At 42.2% G+C, this 19,316-nt stretch overlaps 1 protein-coding gene across 12 annotated transcripts in view; it reads right to left on the bottom strand.

Moving 5' to 3' along the window:
• The window catches only part of LOC144500442 (uncharacterized), a 256,651-nt gene that overhangs the window by 17,561 nt on the left and 219,774 nt on the right, over positions 1-19,316 (bottom strand). For 7 of the 12 annotated variants that reach the window (XM_078223362.1, XM_078223367.1, XM_078223363.1 and 4 more), the window contains 4 exons: positions 15,565-15,621; positions 11,534-11,686; positions 10,571-10,647; positions 6,529-6,572 (listed from right to left, as the gene is read on the bottom strand). In XM_078223362.1, coding sequence (XP_078079488.1) covers positions 6,529-6,572; positions 10,571-10,647; positions 11,534-11,686; positions 15,565-15,621 — 331 coding nt within the window. Of the gene's footprint in view, positions 1-6,528; positions 6,573-10,570; positions 10,648-11,533; positions 11,687-15,564; positions 15,650-19,316 lie in introns of all 12 variants that reach the window. The other 5 variants (XM_078223364.1, XM_078223368.1, XM_078223369.1 and 2 more) reach the window with 2 other exon arrangements.

Raw genomic sequence — 19,316 nt, 5'->3', positions numbered from 1 at the left:
TTGTTTAGTGCCACAGAATTTATGTCTGAGATAAATCCAGTGTCCTGTATTTTGCAGCGTTTCAATCCCCAAAGCAGAATCGATATGCAAGCCCCGTCTAATTAAAAGAGGCTGCCAAGGTGCTCACTGAATAGAGGTCTATGGGGAAAAGGAAAATGCCAAGAAGATGCAAGTTGTCCTCATGCACCTCAAGGTGTCTGGGCAGATTGTGTCCACTCTTCTTCGTTTCAGAATGGTATTTTGTTTTGGATTTACCAAAGTTTCTGCCACCAAGCTTTGCAGGCTTTAGTGGTGTTTCACGAATACCACGCTGTCTTAGCTTACCCAACTTTGGTGAGGCTGCTTTTCCTTTTGGACAGGCTTACAAAAGCCGGTATGGGTTAACTTCAAATCTTCTAGTAGGAAACTAGTTACAAAGGCCTCAGGGTGAGCACATGATATACAGGACACAGTCTGTGCTGAACACAATAGGAAAGTAAAATAAAAATCAATCTGCTTTTCACAAGATCGTGGCTGGAATTCTCCAGCTGTTCAGACCCCACTGCCATTGCCACTGAGGACGGAGGATTTGGCGCTCAGCTGGACATTCCTGACTGTGAGCAAGGTCGGAGTATCCGGCCCCATGTCAGTATGGTCACAGAGTTGGTTAATGGCACAATGGGACAGCTCGAGGTAGATGAGTGGTGTTGTGAAATGGAACAAATCTTCAGAATTACAGGTAGAACGGAATTGTGCCTCAAAACAGTACAACACACAAACAAAACATAAAATTCCTGAAAATGATTCAGCATATTAATATGAAAATACATCAGTATAATTATGCTTTAATGCTCCGAGTCACATTTTCTGCACCAATAAATTTGCAGGAAGGGTTTCTGTTTCACACTGTACTAAACAATGGTCCTCATAAATCATTCCATTGACAACTTACTGCATCACTCTTTGAACGTTTACTGACATTTCTCATGATATAAGTTCATAAGGCATATGGCGATAACTTTATCGAGCCCAGAGTTATCTTTCAAAAGATTTATTTGAGAAGAATCATATGAAGTAAAGAAATCAAGGTAAGGAAACATATAAAATAGGGGTTGGCCATTTGGCCCTTCAAGCTATTCATTATGATCATGGCTGATCATCTAACTCAATAACCTGTTCCCACTTTCCCCCCATATGCTTTGATCCCTTTAGCCCCACGGGATAGCTCTAACTCCTTGTAAACATTCGATGTTTTAGCCTCAACTGCTCTCTGTGGTAGCGAATTCTACAGACTGACCACTCTCTGGGTGAAGAAATGTATCCTCATCTCAGTCCTAAATGGTTTACCCCATATCCTTAGACCATGACTCCTGGTTTTGGACTCTGTCATCGGGAACATCCTTCCTGCATCTACTCTGTCTACTCCTGTTAGAACTTTATAGGTTTCCATGAGATCCCCCTTATTCTTCTAAACTTCAACAAATATAATCCTAACCAACTCAATCTCTCCTTATACGCCAATCTTGCCATCTCTCCATAGCAAGAACGTCCTTCATCCGATAAGGAGACCAAATCTGCACACAATATTCCAGGTTGGTCTCACCTAAGCTCTATATAACTCCAGCAAGACATCCCTGATCCTGTACTTGAATCCTCTCGCTATGAAGGCCATCATACCATTTCCCTTCTTTACTGCCTGTTACACCTGCATGCTTACTTTCAGCGACTGGTGTACAAGGACACCAAGGTCTCCTTGCACATTCCCCTTTCTCAATCTATAGCCATTCAGAAAATAATCTGCCTTCCTGTTTTTGCTGCCAAAGTCGATAACCTCACATTTATCCGTATGATACTGCATCTGTCATGCTTTTGCCCACTTAATCAACTTGTCCAAATCATATTGAAGCATCTCTGCATCCTCCTCACAGCTCACCCTCCCACCTAGCTTTGTGCCAGCTGCAAATTTAGAGATATTACATTTAGTTCCCTCATCTAAATCATTAATGTACATTGTAAACAGTTGGGGTCCTAGCACTGATCCATGTGGTACCACACTAGTCACTGCCTGCCACACAGAAAAGGATCAGACTATTCTTACCCTTTGCTTCCTGTCTGCCTACCAGCTTTCTATCCATCTCAATACACCACCCCCAATCTCATGCACTTTAATTTTACACGCTAATCTCTTATGTGGGGCCTTGTTGAAAGCCTTCTGAGAGTCCAAGTAAACCACATCCACTGTCTCCCCCTCATCAACTCAATGACTTATATCCTCAAACAATTCCAGTAGATTTGTCAAGCATCATTTCTATTCCATAAATCCATGCTGACTCTGTCCGACCCTGCAACTGTTTGGCAAATGTCTGCTATTAAATCTTTTATAAGGGACTCTAAAAGATGTCCAAAGATGTGCGGGTTAGGTTGATTGGCCCTTAGAGTCCTGAGATGCGTAGGTTAGAGGGATTAGCAGGTAAATATGTGGGGGTAGGGCCTGGGTGGGATTGTGGTCGGTGCAGACTCGATGGGCCGAATGGCCTCCTTCTGCACTGTTGGGTTTCTATGATTTCTAAAAGTTTTCCCACTACTGATATCAGTAGGAGTGTTCTATAATTCCCTGTTTTCTCTCTACCCCCTTTTTAAATAGTGGGGTTACATTGGCTACCCTCCAATCCATAGGAACTGCTGTAGAGTATGTAGAATCTTTTTTCCATTTGCTAATTTTAGATAAAAAGTACATGTAAATGTAAAATACACTTCCCAGAAATGAATCTGGACAAAGTGAAGCAAAAATAAGACAACAATTTGTATTGTATAAAATTACAGATAATAGACCTGCATACGAAAATTAACTATGCTATAATATGGAAAGATGGCACAGTACTCTATACATAGCAGGACTTGGGAAAAGTATAGATGAGCAGAGAGACTTTGGAGTCAAATACACAAATCCTTAGAGGTAACAGAACAAGTTGATTTTAAAAGCAATGAATCACTTGAGTTTATACGAAGACAAATAGAATATAACAGCGTAATGACTGGTGTAATGACCCGTATAGGGAAGGGCAAAACATTTATTTACTGGTTAAAACCAGAGCCTTGCAGCCTCTTGGTTGTAATCAGCTCCCGAGAAGGTCACCCAGGTCACGTGACCCTTGCCCTGCAGGTTGGTTCTTAAAGGAACAACCACCACAGCTCAGTGGTGCCTCAGCTGGAAAGTTCTGGAGACCACACTTCAATAAAGAAGTAAATGCCTGAGAGACAATACAGATTAAGGGTGACCTGATGGAGATTTGCGAGACGATAAGGGGTTTTGAGAAAAGCAGTCGGAGAAGATTTTTCCCTCTAGAAAATGAGTCAATCCCTGGAGCTCGCAGATTCAAAATTTTTGGGAATAGCTCAGAGGAAAGGTGAGAAGAAACTTTTTCACTCAATGGAGTTTTCAGGATCTGGAACATCCTATCCGAAAACGTGGTGAAAGCTGATTGCATGAGTCATTTTAATAGGGAGTTGGACAGGTCCTTGTGAAACCTACAGAGTAATGGACGGAAAACAGGAAGTGGGATCAGGGATGATTATCCTTTCAAAACAGTCAGCACAGCACAATGCGCTGAATGGCCTCCTTCTGTCCTGTATGATTATATGAGTCATGAAAGAGTAACAAAAAAGATGTTAAGAAGATTAGCAGTAACATAGTGATTTGCTAAAACACACAAGCAGATGTTTTGTTACAATAAATGATAATGAACTTAACAATTTGCACTTGGAAGAGCTCGTAACTGAATTCAGAACGGACAGCTGTGTTTCTAGCAAAACCGGCTATAATTATGTCTTAAAACAGGCATTCCTCATTGAGGGAAACATGCTCCATAAGTTCAATACATTTTCACAGAAGGAAACAATAGTTGTGGAAGGAAAATGAAGCCGCCTCAAATCTGCACGGAGTAGGTGCTGAAAGTGTCTAAAAGCGTTACTCACCAGGTTTGCCTTATTTGCATTGTGAGCAAATGACCAGAAGCAAAGTGATAGCATAATGGAAAAAGGCAACTAGTTAGCCAAGCAGAAAATAAAACACTCAGAGCCTGTTAGAAAGGATCAGAACAATCGCTCTCTGACAAGCTTCATCATTTTTTATTTAAAATTTTGACAAAACAATTACTGCAAAAGTAGGGAGAGAGGCAGAGAAATCAAAGCAAATTTGTGAAAGATGCAAATAAGAAACTAGCAGCAATTACACAGCAGCGGAGGAAGACTAAAAACCTCAAAGTGGTGGAGAAGCTATGTAAATTTTAATTTGTCTTTTGAAAAAGTCAGTAGATTTTATTGGATACACGTTGCAATGTGAAGAACAATCATAAATTCATAGGATGTGGGCCTCACTGGCTGGGCCAGCATTTATTGCCCATTCCCAGGGGAGTTAAAAGTCAACCACGTTGCTTGGCTCTGGAGTCACATAAAGGCCAGACCAGGTAAGGATGGCAGATTTCCTTCCCTTAAAGACATTAGTGAACCAGATGGGGTTTTCTTTTTAAACAACAATCGACAATGGTTTCATGGTAATCAGTAGACTTTTAATTCCAGATTTTTATTGAATTCAAATTTCACCATCTGTCATGTTGGGATTCAAACCTGGGGTCCCCAGAACATTACTCTGGGTCTCTGGATTACTAGTTCAGCGACAATACTACTGCGCCACTGCCTCTCCTAAGTTAATGTTACCAACATTGTGGTTTGTTAGAATTTGATTCTGCTAAAATCTTGGGATGGTTTATGCACTATACCAGCAGCTTTGGGGAGCTATGTCAGTCCACAAAAGGCACAAAGAATGAATCATTGGCACAAGTAGGCTTACATAAACACTGCAATGAAATGACTGTGAAAATCCTCTAGTTGCCATACTCCGGCGCCTGTTCGGGTACACTGAGGGGGAATTTAGCATGGCCAAGGCGCCTAACTAGCACGTCTTTTGGACTGTGGGAGGAAACCGGAGCACCTGGAGGAAACGCACGCAGACACGGGGAGAACATGCAAACTCCACACAGACAGTGACCCAAGCCGGGAATCGAACCCTGGTTCCTGGCCTGTGAGGCAGCAGTGCTAACCACTGTGCCACCATGCACAGTGTCCTCCAGGCCCCACATGTCACCCTTATACTGTGTCGTTACTGAGATTCCACAAGTTGTGTGCACAGACTTGGTTAAGATGCCTCTCCATACTTGCAATCTGAAACCTTTAGGCGCTGGCTACCTTTGCCTCCACAGCAATGACACTGCACTGCTCAGATACCTCATCCCCTTCCAAACTGAACACCCATCTCGAATAAACAATAAAAAGAAAATTGTTGAAAAAGAGTTGAGAGTTCAAAGAGTGGATAAAGAAGGGAGAGATACCAGAAGGGGCTGGTAGGAGAGAAAGAGGTGAGGCAGGAAAAGTGAGAGAAACAGCAGTGTGAGTAGGAAGAGAGTTACAAATTGAGACACAGGATGACAGAACAGGCAGTAAAGAAGAGAGACAGGCCAGGAGAGAGAGAAAGACAGAAAGAGGAGGGAAAATAGAAAATGGAGAGAATGATAGCAGAGAAAGAGAAAGGGAGAAAAAAATAATTAGGAGAGAGAAAAGTAAAAGGGGTGAGAAAGAAAAGGAGAAACAAAGAGAAACAAAGAAATAAATAAAAAAAGGTGATTAAGACAGGCAAAAGAAGCCTCCACCAACTCGCTGGGAGGAGTGCCATATTCAGACCACTGAAACAAAGCAGGGTGAAGAGTGAAACCTCAAACCTAGCATCCATGGCACAGATGGGGAATATTCTGATCCTCAGAACCAAATGCATGCAACTTCTGGGTAGGTTTGTAGAAATGATACCCTAATTATTGATACTCCAGTGTAAACATCACCAGCAAGTGACAAAGGCACCGAAAATCTCCGATCTCACCGCGGCTTGGAATCACCAGTGCCGCTGCAAGGAATGGCGTCTTGGTTGAGTGCCAAATCTCCATTCTCGTTGGCAGTGGGGCAGGAACAGACGAGATTAGAGACTCTCGCATCAATAGTTGTCCGCACTGACAGCCAAGGTCAATCTAAAAAATCTACAGCTCACATGAAATTAAAGCCAAATGTTAAAAACCTGTCTGGACAGAAGGGCAATTTCAGATCACGATCCAATGCAAGGAATTATGGCAATAGTGTTATCATCTATTCTAAGAGAGGGCTTTAACAACATAGGTATCCATTAACCTCTACCTGTGGACCTGTTACAATTTCTTTGTAAAATATTGGCCATGTCACAGGAATGATGCAATATATATGTATATGTACTTGAACATGGTCTGGATAGGAACAGAATACAAAGTAGATTAGTGCAGAGGGAGTGCATTTTCATGCTTCGAGATTAACTTTACATGATGGAAACTACAAAAGCTGAAAGCTTTCTTACGTCTTCCTGGCAATGTACCTAAATGCAAGGCTAGTACTTCTCATTTTAGAAATTGACTGAGCTGCTTTCTCTCAATTTAATCTGTTCACGTGTCTAACAATATAAGAAACAAGTTTTACCGATCATTTGAGCAATGGTCTTCTCATATTCTGCAACAATCCGCCTGTAGACAAGAAAAGCTGCAATGAGAGGAGTGTGTGCACAGACATGCCAATTTTACAATGACTGACGTACAATACACCTTTTAATATGTTTTAACACCATATTAAAAGTTTCCAATTCAAGCATTTAGAGATGTACGCCGAAAACCTCACCTCGTCCGCAGCTGGGATTCTCCGGCGCCGCCGCAGTGAATGGAGTTTTGGCTGAGCGCCAAATTCTCCGTTCTCGCTGGCAGTGGAAACGAATAAGATTGGTGAAGCCTGCCCAAGGTTGAGATCCTTCTGAAAGAATCTTTGCCCTGACACTGGTAAATATTGAGCAACATAACTGTTCTTCATGGAATTTTACCAAAACATTAGGGTGAAATTCACATCCAGCGGCAATTTTCTGATCTGCTTGGGAATGCGCAGACTCAGAATTTTAGTAAACTCTAGGCTATTTGACAAGTTTGAGTGACACGTGTTGTCTGAAAGGTGATTTTATGACCAATATATGAGACGGGATTCTGTGATCCCGTCGGTCCCCGCCCCCGCAGCGGAGAATCCCAACTGTGGATGAGGTTGGACCCTTCGGCAATGGAGTTAATGGTTCATGGATAATTATTAGAACAGAGAAGAATTCTTCAGTGCCGCCACAAGCCAAATCCTTTTCATGTTCACTTTAGTTTGGTGCAGCCTATACTGGACTGCTTTGTTGGGAAATGGCGGTCCCATGTAGACCACCTCAAGTAAATTGCCCTGTTCACTTGTCTGCAACTCTTCTGAAGAATGCACATCCTCACATTGTAGGGTGCTTTAGGTGTTTGAACTCTCTGAAATGCCGATGCAAGAACAAATTAAGGGCGCGATCTTGTAAAATAAAAGTTTATTATTGGTCACAAGTAGGTTTACATTCATACTGCAATGAAGTTACTGTGAAAATCCCCTAGTCGCCACATTCCGGCGCCTGTTCAGGTACACGGAGGGAGCATTTAGCCAATTCACCTAACCAGCACATCTTTGGACTGTGGGAGGAAACCAGAGCACTTGGAGGAAACCCACGCAGACACGGGGAGAATGTGCAGACTCCGCACAGACAGTGACCCAAGCTGGGAATCGAACCCAGGTCCCTGGCGCTTTGAGACAGCAGTGCTAGCCACTGTGCCATCATGCCGCCCTTGTCCCGCCCACCTTTCAACAAGGCGAGCTGGTAAGATCGGGTGGGAGGTGAAAAATGAGGTTCACGCCCCAGAGCTCAGCCGACAGCTTCACTGGCGAACTCAATCTCTATCCACCCACCGCCCCCCACAACTCCCGTTTTCTCGCTCGTTCGGCAATTCGAATATTTTTCGTAAAATTCCGTCCTAAACTTTTCAAATTGAAAGTGCTGAAGACAAAATAAATACATTTCACAAAATGCAGAGAAAAGGAACCATAGTTAAAAACTGCCAGGAAGGTCAACACCCAGCTACATTTTAAAAACTCACTTCCTCACCAAAAACAATTTTTTCAAAGCTCTCATTTTATGTGAGTTTATGATGAGCATGCATTTCTCACATTATTCTAGAGAATGTGTACTATGGCAAGTTTGATTTCAATGTAACTATTTTTTCAACATCTTTAAGAAAATTGTCACCAGCCGTTAGCAAGAGTCTTCAGCACATAACAAAGCTTTGCAGATCATGCACGCAAGCCGCTTACACCACCCCCATTCCAACATTGTGCTTGGCAGTACTGCCAATGGGATCCATCATTTCTCGACCCTCAATTATATTTAAAAAGTTCATTTGAGGCACTTAGAAAGAAAATATTGACTGAAGGCAGTCCAGGATAAGATAGTGGGGGGAATTTCCCCTTCCTGCTCGCCACAGGAATCGTAGCAGGCAGAGGGCGGGGAGAGGGGGGGGAAACCAGACCATGCAAAGGTCCATTGACCTCGGGTGGGATTTTCCAGTTTTGGAACAAACACGGCCGTAAAATCCCACCCAGTATTTCAAAAGCTGCATATAAATATCAAAAATAATCCCAGTTTGCCACTAACTTGCCAGCTAGAAGTGTGTTAAATATACACAAATATGGTCACAGGAAACTGAAGCTTAAGATTTGGAAATGAAAGTATTCTTTTAAAGAATTGCTACAAAAAGACCTAACCATGCATGGCTTTGTTTTAACTCCAGGTTGAAAATAGTGAGTGGCCAGTCCATCCAGGAGTGGCAACAGGAAGATTCTGCTGAGTTCCATGATGTGCCACATTAATGTCTCCAAGATGTCCTCGTGGAGTTTGTCACGAGATTGATTTTTTTCCCCCAAGGCGGAGGGATGTACAATGCTTTTCATCTCAGTTTCAAAATGTACTCTATCTCAGATCTCTGCTCCTCACTCATCATTTTCTCCTGTTGCTGAATTTCATTTCAAACAACACCCAGAGGAGGTGAGGAACATACAGAAGAATTTTAAAAATATAGTGGGAGCTGAGATTGAGAGTAGCCATCTCTACGTTGGCCCAGGCTGTTGACAATCTATAGGGCTTTGCTTCTTAGGGCATGGTTGGGGAGGGATATAAATACGTGGTTGTGAAGTGTGATCATTCAAACTTTAAAGTAAAAACAGAAATCTAAGCTAGATCGGCTGCATTTAGTCTAACTCCAAATGGAGATATGTACCACTGAAAGCATTAAACATCTGACATCATCAAAGCTTTTGGATTGTCTTTAGATGCCTTATTATAGAACAAAGATCCTGCATTAAAATGTGCAGTATAAAATGTACACTTTGTGATTGCTATGAGGTAATCTCCAGTTTGTTGTTCAGAACAATATGAAGCACTGACTAAATTGCCTTTTTACCTAAATTGCATTGCCTTTTCAATTAAGCTGTGTTAGCCCACTGAAATTTTAGACTGACTAATGGCGCTTTTATGCAGTTTGAGATAAGGGCTAAACAACATTAATCACATTTACATTGAAGCATGTGACCTAGTTCTTCTCCGAAAGGCATTATTTACTTGGCCTCAGTCTCGATTTCATTGAAAAACCCTCAATTAATAACCTGAACTATTAGAAAGCTGGATGATAATAGAGCAAAACATGAGGCAACTGAAGTCAATAATGGTTTTGTTTGTACCAGATTTTCCAGTACATCTTCCTGAAAGGTAATAGCAATGTCATTAGAGTACAACACAATCTTAAAATTCTATCAGCTTCACATTATTATAAGAATCCACCAGGTCACATTACTCATGCACATAACAGTATCAACATAATCCCTCAACTATGTCACAGCTTTTTGTACACAGGGGCATTACTTACAAAGGTAGTGTTCTACTCTCACTGTTCACTGTTGTTAATGGATTGTCCTAGCTCAGTAAAGTACAATATCTCCTCCTGCCATCGTGTCAGGCAGAGATGCAGGTGAAACCTGGTGCCTATGATGGCAGTTAGGAAAAGACATCACCCATGGGCAGCACAGTGTTGGCACTGCTGCCTCACAGTGCCAGCACTGCTGCCTCACAGTGCCAGAGACCTCAATTCTGGCCTTGGGGACTGTCTATTTGGAGTTTGCTCATTCTCCCTGTGTCTGCATGGGTTTCCCCAGGGTGCTCCGGTTTCCTCCCTTGGTCCGAAAGACGTGCTGGTTAGGTGGATTGGCCATGCTAAATTGCCCCTTAGTGTCCAAAAATGTGTAGGCGAGGGGGATTAGTGGGGTAAGTACATGGAGTTACAGGGATAGGGCAGGGATGGACATGGGTGGGATGCTCTGTCGGAGGATCTGTGCAGACTCAATGCCAAATGGTCTTCTTCTGCACTGTAGAGATTTTATGACTCTATGAATCAGTAAACTTGCTCTCGCTGCGTATTTGAAATCTATACAATAATGTGAAGCCCTCAAGTATATTATAACCTAGTTAACATGCTTAATCATGTTTGTCTATGGCAGATTCTCAATTTAATTCCCTATGTAACCCCTTCTACAGTCAACTTTACAGAGTTAGCATCAGTGTCACAGACCTATATCAACCTACCTCATCTCAACAACCTCTTGCCTACTTTCATCATATTTCCTCTTCCAGTCTGCCGCTTCTCTTTCCTGAGCAACAATCTGGAACAATGAGAGGAAACATCCACAAGTGAGGAGTCATAGAGAAAAGATTCAGAACTTATGTTAAAATGAAAGTTGAGGTTAAAGCACAAATCCATTGAAACAAGGTGAAGACGGACAAGAAACAAATAAAAAATAATAGCACTTCAAGCAAAGCTAAGACGAAAAGAAACTGTGGAAATGATTCAGATTTTCTTTTGTTAATTTGTTAAAAATATAAAAACAGTGGCATGGTGGCACAGTGGTTGGCACTGCTGCCTCACAGCACCAGGGACCGGGGCTCAATTCCAGCCTCGGGCGACTGTGTGAAGTTTGCACCGTCTCCCCATGTCTGCGTGGGCTTCCTCCGCGTGCTCCAGTTTCTTCCCACACTCAAAAGGGTTGCAGTTTGGTGGATTGGCCATGCTCAATTGCCCCCTAGTGTCAGGGGGACTGGCTAGGGTAAATGCATGGGGTTATGGGGCTCGGGCCTGGGTGGGACTGTGGTCGGTGCAGACTCGATGGGCTGAATGGCCTCCTTCTGCACTGTAGGATTCTATGATTCATTCTCCCAGTGTCTGCATGGGTTTCCTTCAGGTGCTCCGGTTTCCTCCCTCAAAGATGTGCGGGTTAAGTGGATTGACCATGAAAAATTGCCCCTTAGTGTCAGGGGTAAATACATGAGGTTACAGGGATAGGGCCTGGGTTGGATTGTTGTCGGTGCAGGCTCGATGGGCTGAATGGCCTCCTTCTGCACTGTAGGGATTCTATTAATCTATGATTCTAGCTTTTCAGTCAAAAAGTAACTTCAAACTAAACCAATCTGGCATACGTATACAGAAACAGAAAGACACAGCACACGCACACTCTCTCTCACAGAACACTACTCCCAAGGTGAATGAGCTACCTCCTCCCGTGCTGTTCGGAGAGCAGAATCCAAATCTCTTTGGTTGTAGTGATGTCCATCAGCCTGAGCGTCATCAACCTCACTGTCACCAGTTCGAGAGTACAGCACACTCTTTGTGATGGGAGTGTCCATTGATGGCGTACTGTCTCTTTGCTGCAAAAAAAATGCAAAACAGAAAAAAATAAAAGCAATTTGTTTAACAAACATATATCACCCCTGGCTTAGAAACTCTGGAGAAGCAAGACTGCCTGGCAAGGTCAGATTTCCAGAACACACTGCTAAATGCAAGTTAATCACCAGGTTTAAATTAACCTTGGGTCAAAGTGCCATTCTAATGTTGCTGCTACACTGTTTTGCATGACGTTAGTGGGAGAAAGCGTGATGGGCAATGCATAATGTCCTGTCAAAAATTAAATAGTGGGAAGAGAGCAAACTTCAATTTAATCCAAAATAACCTTGGAGCCAAGTGCTTGTAGAAGATACAGTGGCGATGAACTTTCGAACTGTGACAGACAGAATCACCTCAATATATCTGTATTGCATCTTCTTGGCAAGTTTGTTTAACAAATCTAAATATTGAAAAGGTCACTTTTAAAATGCAACAGTTTAGGCAGGTGTTGATGTTCCAAATGATTGCTGCTGAACTGACAATGGTCGAACAATACTTACTGATAAGTATTGACTCCCTTAAGTGGGAGAGACTGGAAAGCAAAGTGGCACACAACCATTTTGCATTGGGTTGGAATGCAGTTTAGTAAGCAAGTTACTCATTAATTGAGAGTCAACTGCAAAATGTTTAAACCCTTTCGGTACCAAACATACTTTGTTAAACTTCTCTTATACAACAGATGAGGTTTTTTGTTTTCTACTTTGGCTGCCAATATTAAGGACCACACAGAAACATTTTGCTGTTTTAAATTGCATTTGTGTAACATTTATGAAGTTATACGGAAGCTTTATAGAGCTTCAATTGGCCCACAACTAGACTGCGACAATACTGGTCACCATGGTTCAGGTGGTGGCTGAGGGTGCAGAGGCAATTTACCAGCATGACTAAAGGAAATGGAAGATTTTAGCCATAAATGATAGGTTGAAGAAGTTGGTGTTAGAATCCATAGAATCCCTACTGTGCAAAAGGAGGCCATTTGGCCAATTGAGTCTGTGCCGACCTTCTGAAAGAGCGCACTACCGAGGCCCATCCCCGCCCTATCCCTATAACCTTGTACTTTGAATATGGCCAATTCCCTTAACTGCACATTTTTGGACACTAAAGGACAATTTAGCATGACGAATCCACCTAATCTGTACATCTTTGGACTGTGGGAGGAAACTGGAGCACTCGGAGGAAACCCGCGCAGATAGGGGGAGAATGTGCACATTCCACACAAGACAGTAGCCCAAAGCTGGAATTGAACCCGAGTCCCTGGCACTGTAAGGCAGCAGCGCTAACCATTGTGCTGCCTGTGTTATTCTCCTTGGATCAAAGAAAATTGAGGGGAGATTTGATAGGAGCATAAGGATATGACAGATTTGGATAACATATGCAAGTAAAACTGGCCCCATTATTTGACGGCACAAGGATGATGGGGCACGGATTTAAGATTTTGAGCAAGAGCGTGTGTGCTTGTATGCGCACACATGTGTGTGGTGGGACGTGTGGGAGAACACACATAGGCAGTCGAAGGAAATAAACCTTCAGGATAGAGGATAAGTGAAATTTTGGACTGCATATAAACAATGCCATTGTTCTTTAGGTTCTTTTTCTTAATTGAAAATCTGTGAAATGAAACAGAGTTGAATATGTTTTTGTATCATTCACAATTCTGGAGAAATAAAGGGATGACAAACAAGATGAATAATAAACCCAAATTAGTACAGGCAGGGGACAATACCAAGCGTGGAATTTGTCAATTTCTAGGTTTATAAAGGCAGATAATAGAACAACGAAAGAAAACTTGTTTTTTTTTTAAAACAGTGTTTCATATTTTATTTCACCATTTGTCTAGAAAGCCAAGAAACAGTAGCAACATGCAATAACTGAATTACAAATTAAATGGAAAAAAAAATAGAAGGAAATGGAGTTCCCCTGCCCATCTCTGCTAAATATTCTATTTTCTGACAAAGTGTACAATTCGGAATACTGAAGTGATGCCATGATTAAAACGCGATGTAATGCAAAGTTGTTTTAGTTTTCTAGAAGGAATATTACTTTATCATAATGGCCATGAGAAGTCAGCATGGAGGCAATGGTGAGGAGGAAGTTAATGGACTTAAATAAGACTCACTTCACAACAGACAGACAGAGAGAGAGCAATATGAATTCAGTCACCATTTTGTCAAATACTCTTCCTGCAATGAGTTAGAATAGCTTGGAAATTCACATTGGAACCAAGTTAAGGGTGACATTATGAAGTCAAGTGCCTTACATTTCTTTGGTTTTGACTTTCACAGTTAGAATAAAAAATGAAACAAAACAAATTAAATAATGAGGATATGTCTTCCATTATTAACACCTCAAGTACCATGATGTCTTTTTGAGTCGTAGGTCTACAGTGCTTTTAAATCCAGATGTATGTACAAAGTGTAGTTACCTAAAATGCACAAAGTATAGTACCGAATAAATCCTTTGTACCAATTAGAATGGTCTGTGATTTATTTTTCTAAGTAGAACTTTGTTTCTCCAAATAGCACTGTTCTATTAAAATTAAAATTAAGGCCTGGACGTTCGCTCCCCAGATCTGAAATGTAAAGTCTGGCCACTTCTCAGCTCTGTAATCCTGAGCCAGAAAAGTTCCCCAGAAGGTGAAGTTTTCATTCCGGGCTTTCATTAAAACCCATTCACTACATTTACATTCATTCAACTACATCCCTATGAAAACAATATTTTATTTCAGGTGCTTAATCCTTATAAAGGCAAACTTTGGAATTCATAGCCCCACTTCAAAGAGTCTATAACTACTTGGACCTGTCTATTAAACTGTGAAATGAAAGTCACCCCAATGTGCTAATGAAAGCTTGTGAAATCAGTCATGCAGCACTAATCCATTAATGGCAGCCCTCAGACTCTGTCAACAGAGTAAAGTAGCTAGCTACCACTTAAAAAAACTACAGACATTGTTTTCAAAGATTTAAAAGGTGGGCGTTTTAAATGCCTTGGCAGCTTGACAATTCATTTTGAGACTTTTGATGCTTCGGACAATTCATTTTGACAGTTCCTATGAACTTGACAATCAAGTTCAATGGACTTCATGCATTTCTTAACACACATTCATGCCTACTTTTAACAATCTCAAGGGATACCTTAGCTTCCCCAAAGGACACTTGACCTTCCCCAAAAGGCACCTGGCCTCCCCCAAGAACGTCCCGGGATCAAACCTGAAGAGGAACCCTCCCTCTCCAAAGGCTCCACATATTTCAGGCCTGCTTCAATCAGATCTATCCTGCACAAATCGTGTTTTACACACCAACGTCATCAAATTTAGAGATAAGTAGGCAGCTGCCTCTGTGAAATGTGTGTGTGCAAATTCTGACCTGGGACCATTCCCGCCACACAAAAATGGTAAGTGTCATATTTGGAGGTGGGAATTCTGAAATTTAGCCTCTAAAACCACGGTTTTAGCAAGGATGAAAATCCAGGCCAAAGGTATCCAATTTTTCACATTTTCAGTGAAACGATCAGAAGATACCTTATTAAGAGTTATAACTGTAAATTAAGCCAAATGACAATAGCGTCACAACTAAAAGTAATGGCTATATCCCAACAGAACTACTACAATCTACTTTGTTTGAAAAAAAAGTTCAGCTAGTTAATGCTTCGAACCCAACGTATTTCTTGAGAAATGTTTAGCGTTAGTCTTTACTGGATTTCCAGATAAAGTAACCATTATTAAAATTCCAACAATTTTACTACATACATCATATAACAAAACAGATATCGTTACTTTCAAATGCTGTAAGCATTGATGATGCTATTATTGTACAATGTTATAAAACAGATTATCATTTGGGAAAGGTCCTAAACTATCTCTTACTTGCAAGTATGAACCAAAATTGGCCCGTTGTCTTCGGGCTGTGATCCTCCCTCTGATCTGTGAGCATGCAGACAAGCGAAAGAAACTGAAGAAAGTGACATGATAACTAAACCTTCAACAAATTTGGATAATTACCATACCTCAGCCATTCATGCACATGTCACCCTAAAGCATGTGTCAGCCAGTCAGAGAAAGAAAGCATCATATTGAAATGGCTTTTTAAAAAGTATGCTCTAACTACTGCAAAGATAAATCAATCCAGAATATTTTGAAATTAATCCCTTTACCACTTAATTTTAAAAAGGATAAATGATCCTAAAACTGACGACTCAAGAGGCCTGATTACCTCCAATAAGGAGTTCTTAATTTGGCATGAAAAGATTCATTAGATTTCTTGCACATGATATTGGCATATGTCAGCCACAGATTTAATGACCTAGTTCTTTGTTAACTATACACCCCATGCCAGGTGCTGCAATTACTTAGAATCATAGAATAGAATCCCTACAGTGCAGAAAGAGGCTGTTTGGCCCATCAAGCCTGCACCAACAACAATCCCACCCAGGCCCCATCCCCATAACCCCACATATTTACCCTACTAATCCCCCTGACATCCCCCTAACACGAAGGAGCAATCTAGCATGGCCAATCAACCTAACCCGCACATTTTTGGACTGGGTTAAAGCTCCACACTATGAAATCTATGAAACTAACCATATCTAAATTACTTAATGCAGCATCATTGGGTTGGAAAAGCCTGGCTTGTTTCCACTAGAGTTTAGAAGAGTAAGGGGTGACTTGAATGAAGTACATAAGATCCTGAATGGTATTGACAAGGTGGATGTGGAAAAGATGTTTCCTCTTGTTGGTGAGTCCAGAACTAATGAGCACTGTTTTAAAATTAAGATTCGCCCTTATAGGACAGACTGGAGGAGAAATTTTCTCTGAGGGTTTTGTGACTTTGAAACTCTTGCCTCAGAAGGCAGTGGAAGTGGGAACACTGAATATTTTTAATGCAGAACTAGATAGATTCTTGTTGGACATGGGAATAAAAGGTTATCAGGGGTAACTGGGAATGTGGAACTCAACACAAACAGACCACCCATGATCTTATTGAATGGTGGAGCAGACTCCAGGGGCCAAATGGCCTATTTCTGCTCCTAGTTCATTTGCTCGTATGTTCCTATTAAACATAGCACTGCAAAGTCAGTCATAAATTTATCATGCTTAACAATTATTGATCCATTGTTCATTCAGAGACAATTGCCAGAAGTTGATGTGACAGATGGGCTTCTTAGGCAGAGATATAAGTACTACTCCATTTCATCAAGTAGCTTCTTCTAACGTTACAATCCCTTGACCTGAGGAAAAGGTGTCCCAGAATATTGGAAAATTATGCAGTAATTATGTATTTGTCACTTCCTTTCAGATGCTGCCTCACAAAAATCATACCAAATATATTCCTTTTTAAATGTGGGGAACACTAATACTTTGACCTTTTAACTTCATTAACTATTTTTGCCACCTGTTTACAGACTACAGGCACAAATTTTGATCCAGATAACTGGAGACGGCCTGACAGAAGCTGGAACCACTTAGAGTGTGATACGTTTCACCTCCAGCTGCTTCCAGTGCAACCCAAGTGGCACCCCATGGAATGAAGGGCGTTCACAAGTGAGTCCCTTGCATCTTACCATGACGTCAAACAGCCGTACCAGCTTATCTGATACACTATTTAGAAACTTTAGCCATGTAAATGCACTCAACATATTCACTTCTCACTCACCAAGGAACAGGAGTTCAGTTGCAGGAGGGACCCAGCATGAGCATTATTCAAGGTGCCAGGCAGGCAACTTGCAGGGTAGGTAATTTAGGATAAATTCTACTATAGCAAAACCTCTCAAAGTTACTACACAGTGTCTTTGGGAGGAATTGTAGTAAGTTCCTGGATTTGGCAAGGAGAGTTGTTGCATCCTCACGATGATGGCAGGAGGTTGTGTGATCTGCCTGCAGTGAGGTTGCAATGTGGGCTGCGGTTGCAGTACCTCTGGGTCTGCAACCGCAACCCATGTCTGCAACATGACATGGAGATGGAACAGAGGCTGCCGAGAGGGCAAGTTCAGCGTGATGCCTTCTACCAAGCTGGGGTCAAAAGCTTCTATGCTCCTTGACTGTGGCAGGAGGTTGCATCCAGTGTCTTGGTATGCATCATTAGCATTCTCCTTTATTCCATCTCATTGGTACCCTTATCCATGTCCCCCTCAGCAACCTCACCCTGCAGTGACCTGGCAATAAACCACCTTTTCTCAAACATATGGCTATAAGCCACTCATGACCAGCGAGTCACCAAATGCTAATCCCAACTCTACACTAGCCTCCAAAGTGCTGACATCTACACTAGCCTCTAAGGTAGGTATAGTGCTGGCATCTACACTAACCTTTAAGTTAGGTGTGCTGCTGACATCTGAGCTTGAGTCTGTGATTGTCACATCAGGCAACACTATTTATCAGTGATGTCCTGTTGCTCTCTTGTTGGGGCTATGGCTGGGTAGGCAGCAACTCTTGGGTGTCCAAAAGCAGGAAATCAGAAAGGAGTAAATTGATGTGAAGGGTGAGAGGTTGGTTGGAAAGCAAGTGGTCCATCGTTACACCATCAGCATCATGCCGTATAGCAGATTAGGGTAAACTGGGAATTGAGATGGGAGATAAGGCAGTAACATAACGTCATCCCTAATGTTCTTAATTAGACTGGATACCAAAGGCTGGATACCATCTTTTAGCTTTGACAAAGGGTCATCCGGACGTCAGCTTTTTTCTCTCTTTACAGATGCTGACAGACCTGCTGAGATTTTCCAGCATTTTCTCTTTTGGATACCAAAGGCTCTGCCACAGCCTGCTCCACAATACAGAGAACCTCAGTGGAGCTCAGGAAGTGCATACATCCTGTTCTCCCACCAGTTTGTAGGCATCCGTTTCCTCCACCACTCTGCTCCCAGCAATTATGGGTAATCTTTTTATGCAAGAGAGGGCATGCCAGTCATTGTGTAGTACGGTGTTTGGGTGATGTGCCTATCATAGTTGAATAGCTGGAGCTATGTCGAAGCAGCAGGAACTGGGTATGAGGCTGTGTGTGAGGCTGAGGTGGAGCATTCGGCTGCAAGGCCCGATTGCCAAGGACTGCTGCTGGGTGAGTGATGGTGGCGTGATGGATTGAGCAGCGTGAGAGGCTGGTGGATCAGTCAGTAGGAGATGTCATGTGAGGATACAGCCACCGAACTTGCTCACCCATGTGAGGCCATGTGTCATTGCTGCTAAGCTCTGGGAATTGTCCTCCCTTGCTACCTACTCCCTTTACCGTCAGATGATAATTCTTGAGAGCTTCCTGGTGCTTCACAGAAATCTCTTCCTGCCCTTTTCCCATGACGAAGGACTCCAGCACCAAACCCTCAGAGCTCTCCCTTTTCCTTGGTGCTCCATGTGCTGCTTCTACATGTAGCCAGTGATCATACAGACAGCTGATAGCATCTCCCTTATGCTAAGTTCTGCAGTCCTTTAAGGGAGGTACACTGTCCAAACTGTGTGCTCTTTGCAAAACTGCTCCACTCTCTGCTGAGCTCACAGTCAGTGAGCATCATGTGTCCCACTCAGACTAATATTACTATCAGATAAATGACAAGGCAACACAAGTTTCATGCTGCCAAGGTAACTTCCAAGGTAACAATGTGTTCTGGCCAAGAATCAAATCCCCTCTG

The sequence above is a fragment of the Mustelus asterias genome, chromosome 11 (assembly GCF_964213995.1).
Source record: "Mustelus asterias chromosome 11, sMusAst1.hap1.1, whole genome shotgun sequence".
NCBI lineage: Eukaryota > Metazoa > Chordata > Chondrichthyes > Carcharhiniformes > Triakidae > Mustelus > Mustelus asterias.
Note: the sequence above shows the minus strand (reverse complement) of the source record. Positions and strands in the feature narration are given on the sequence as shown.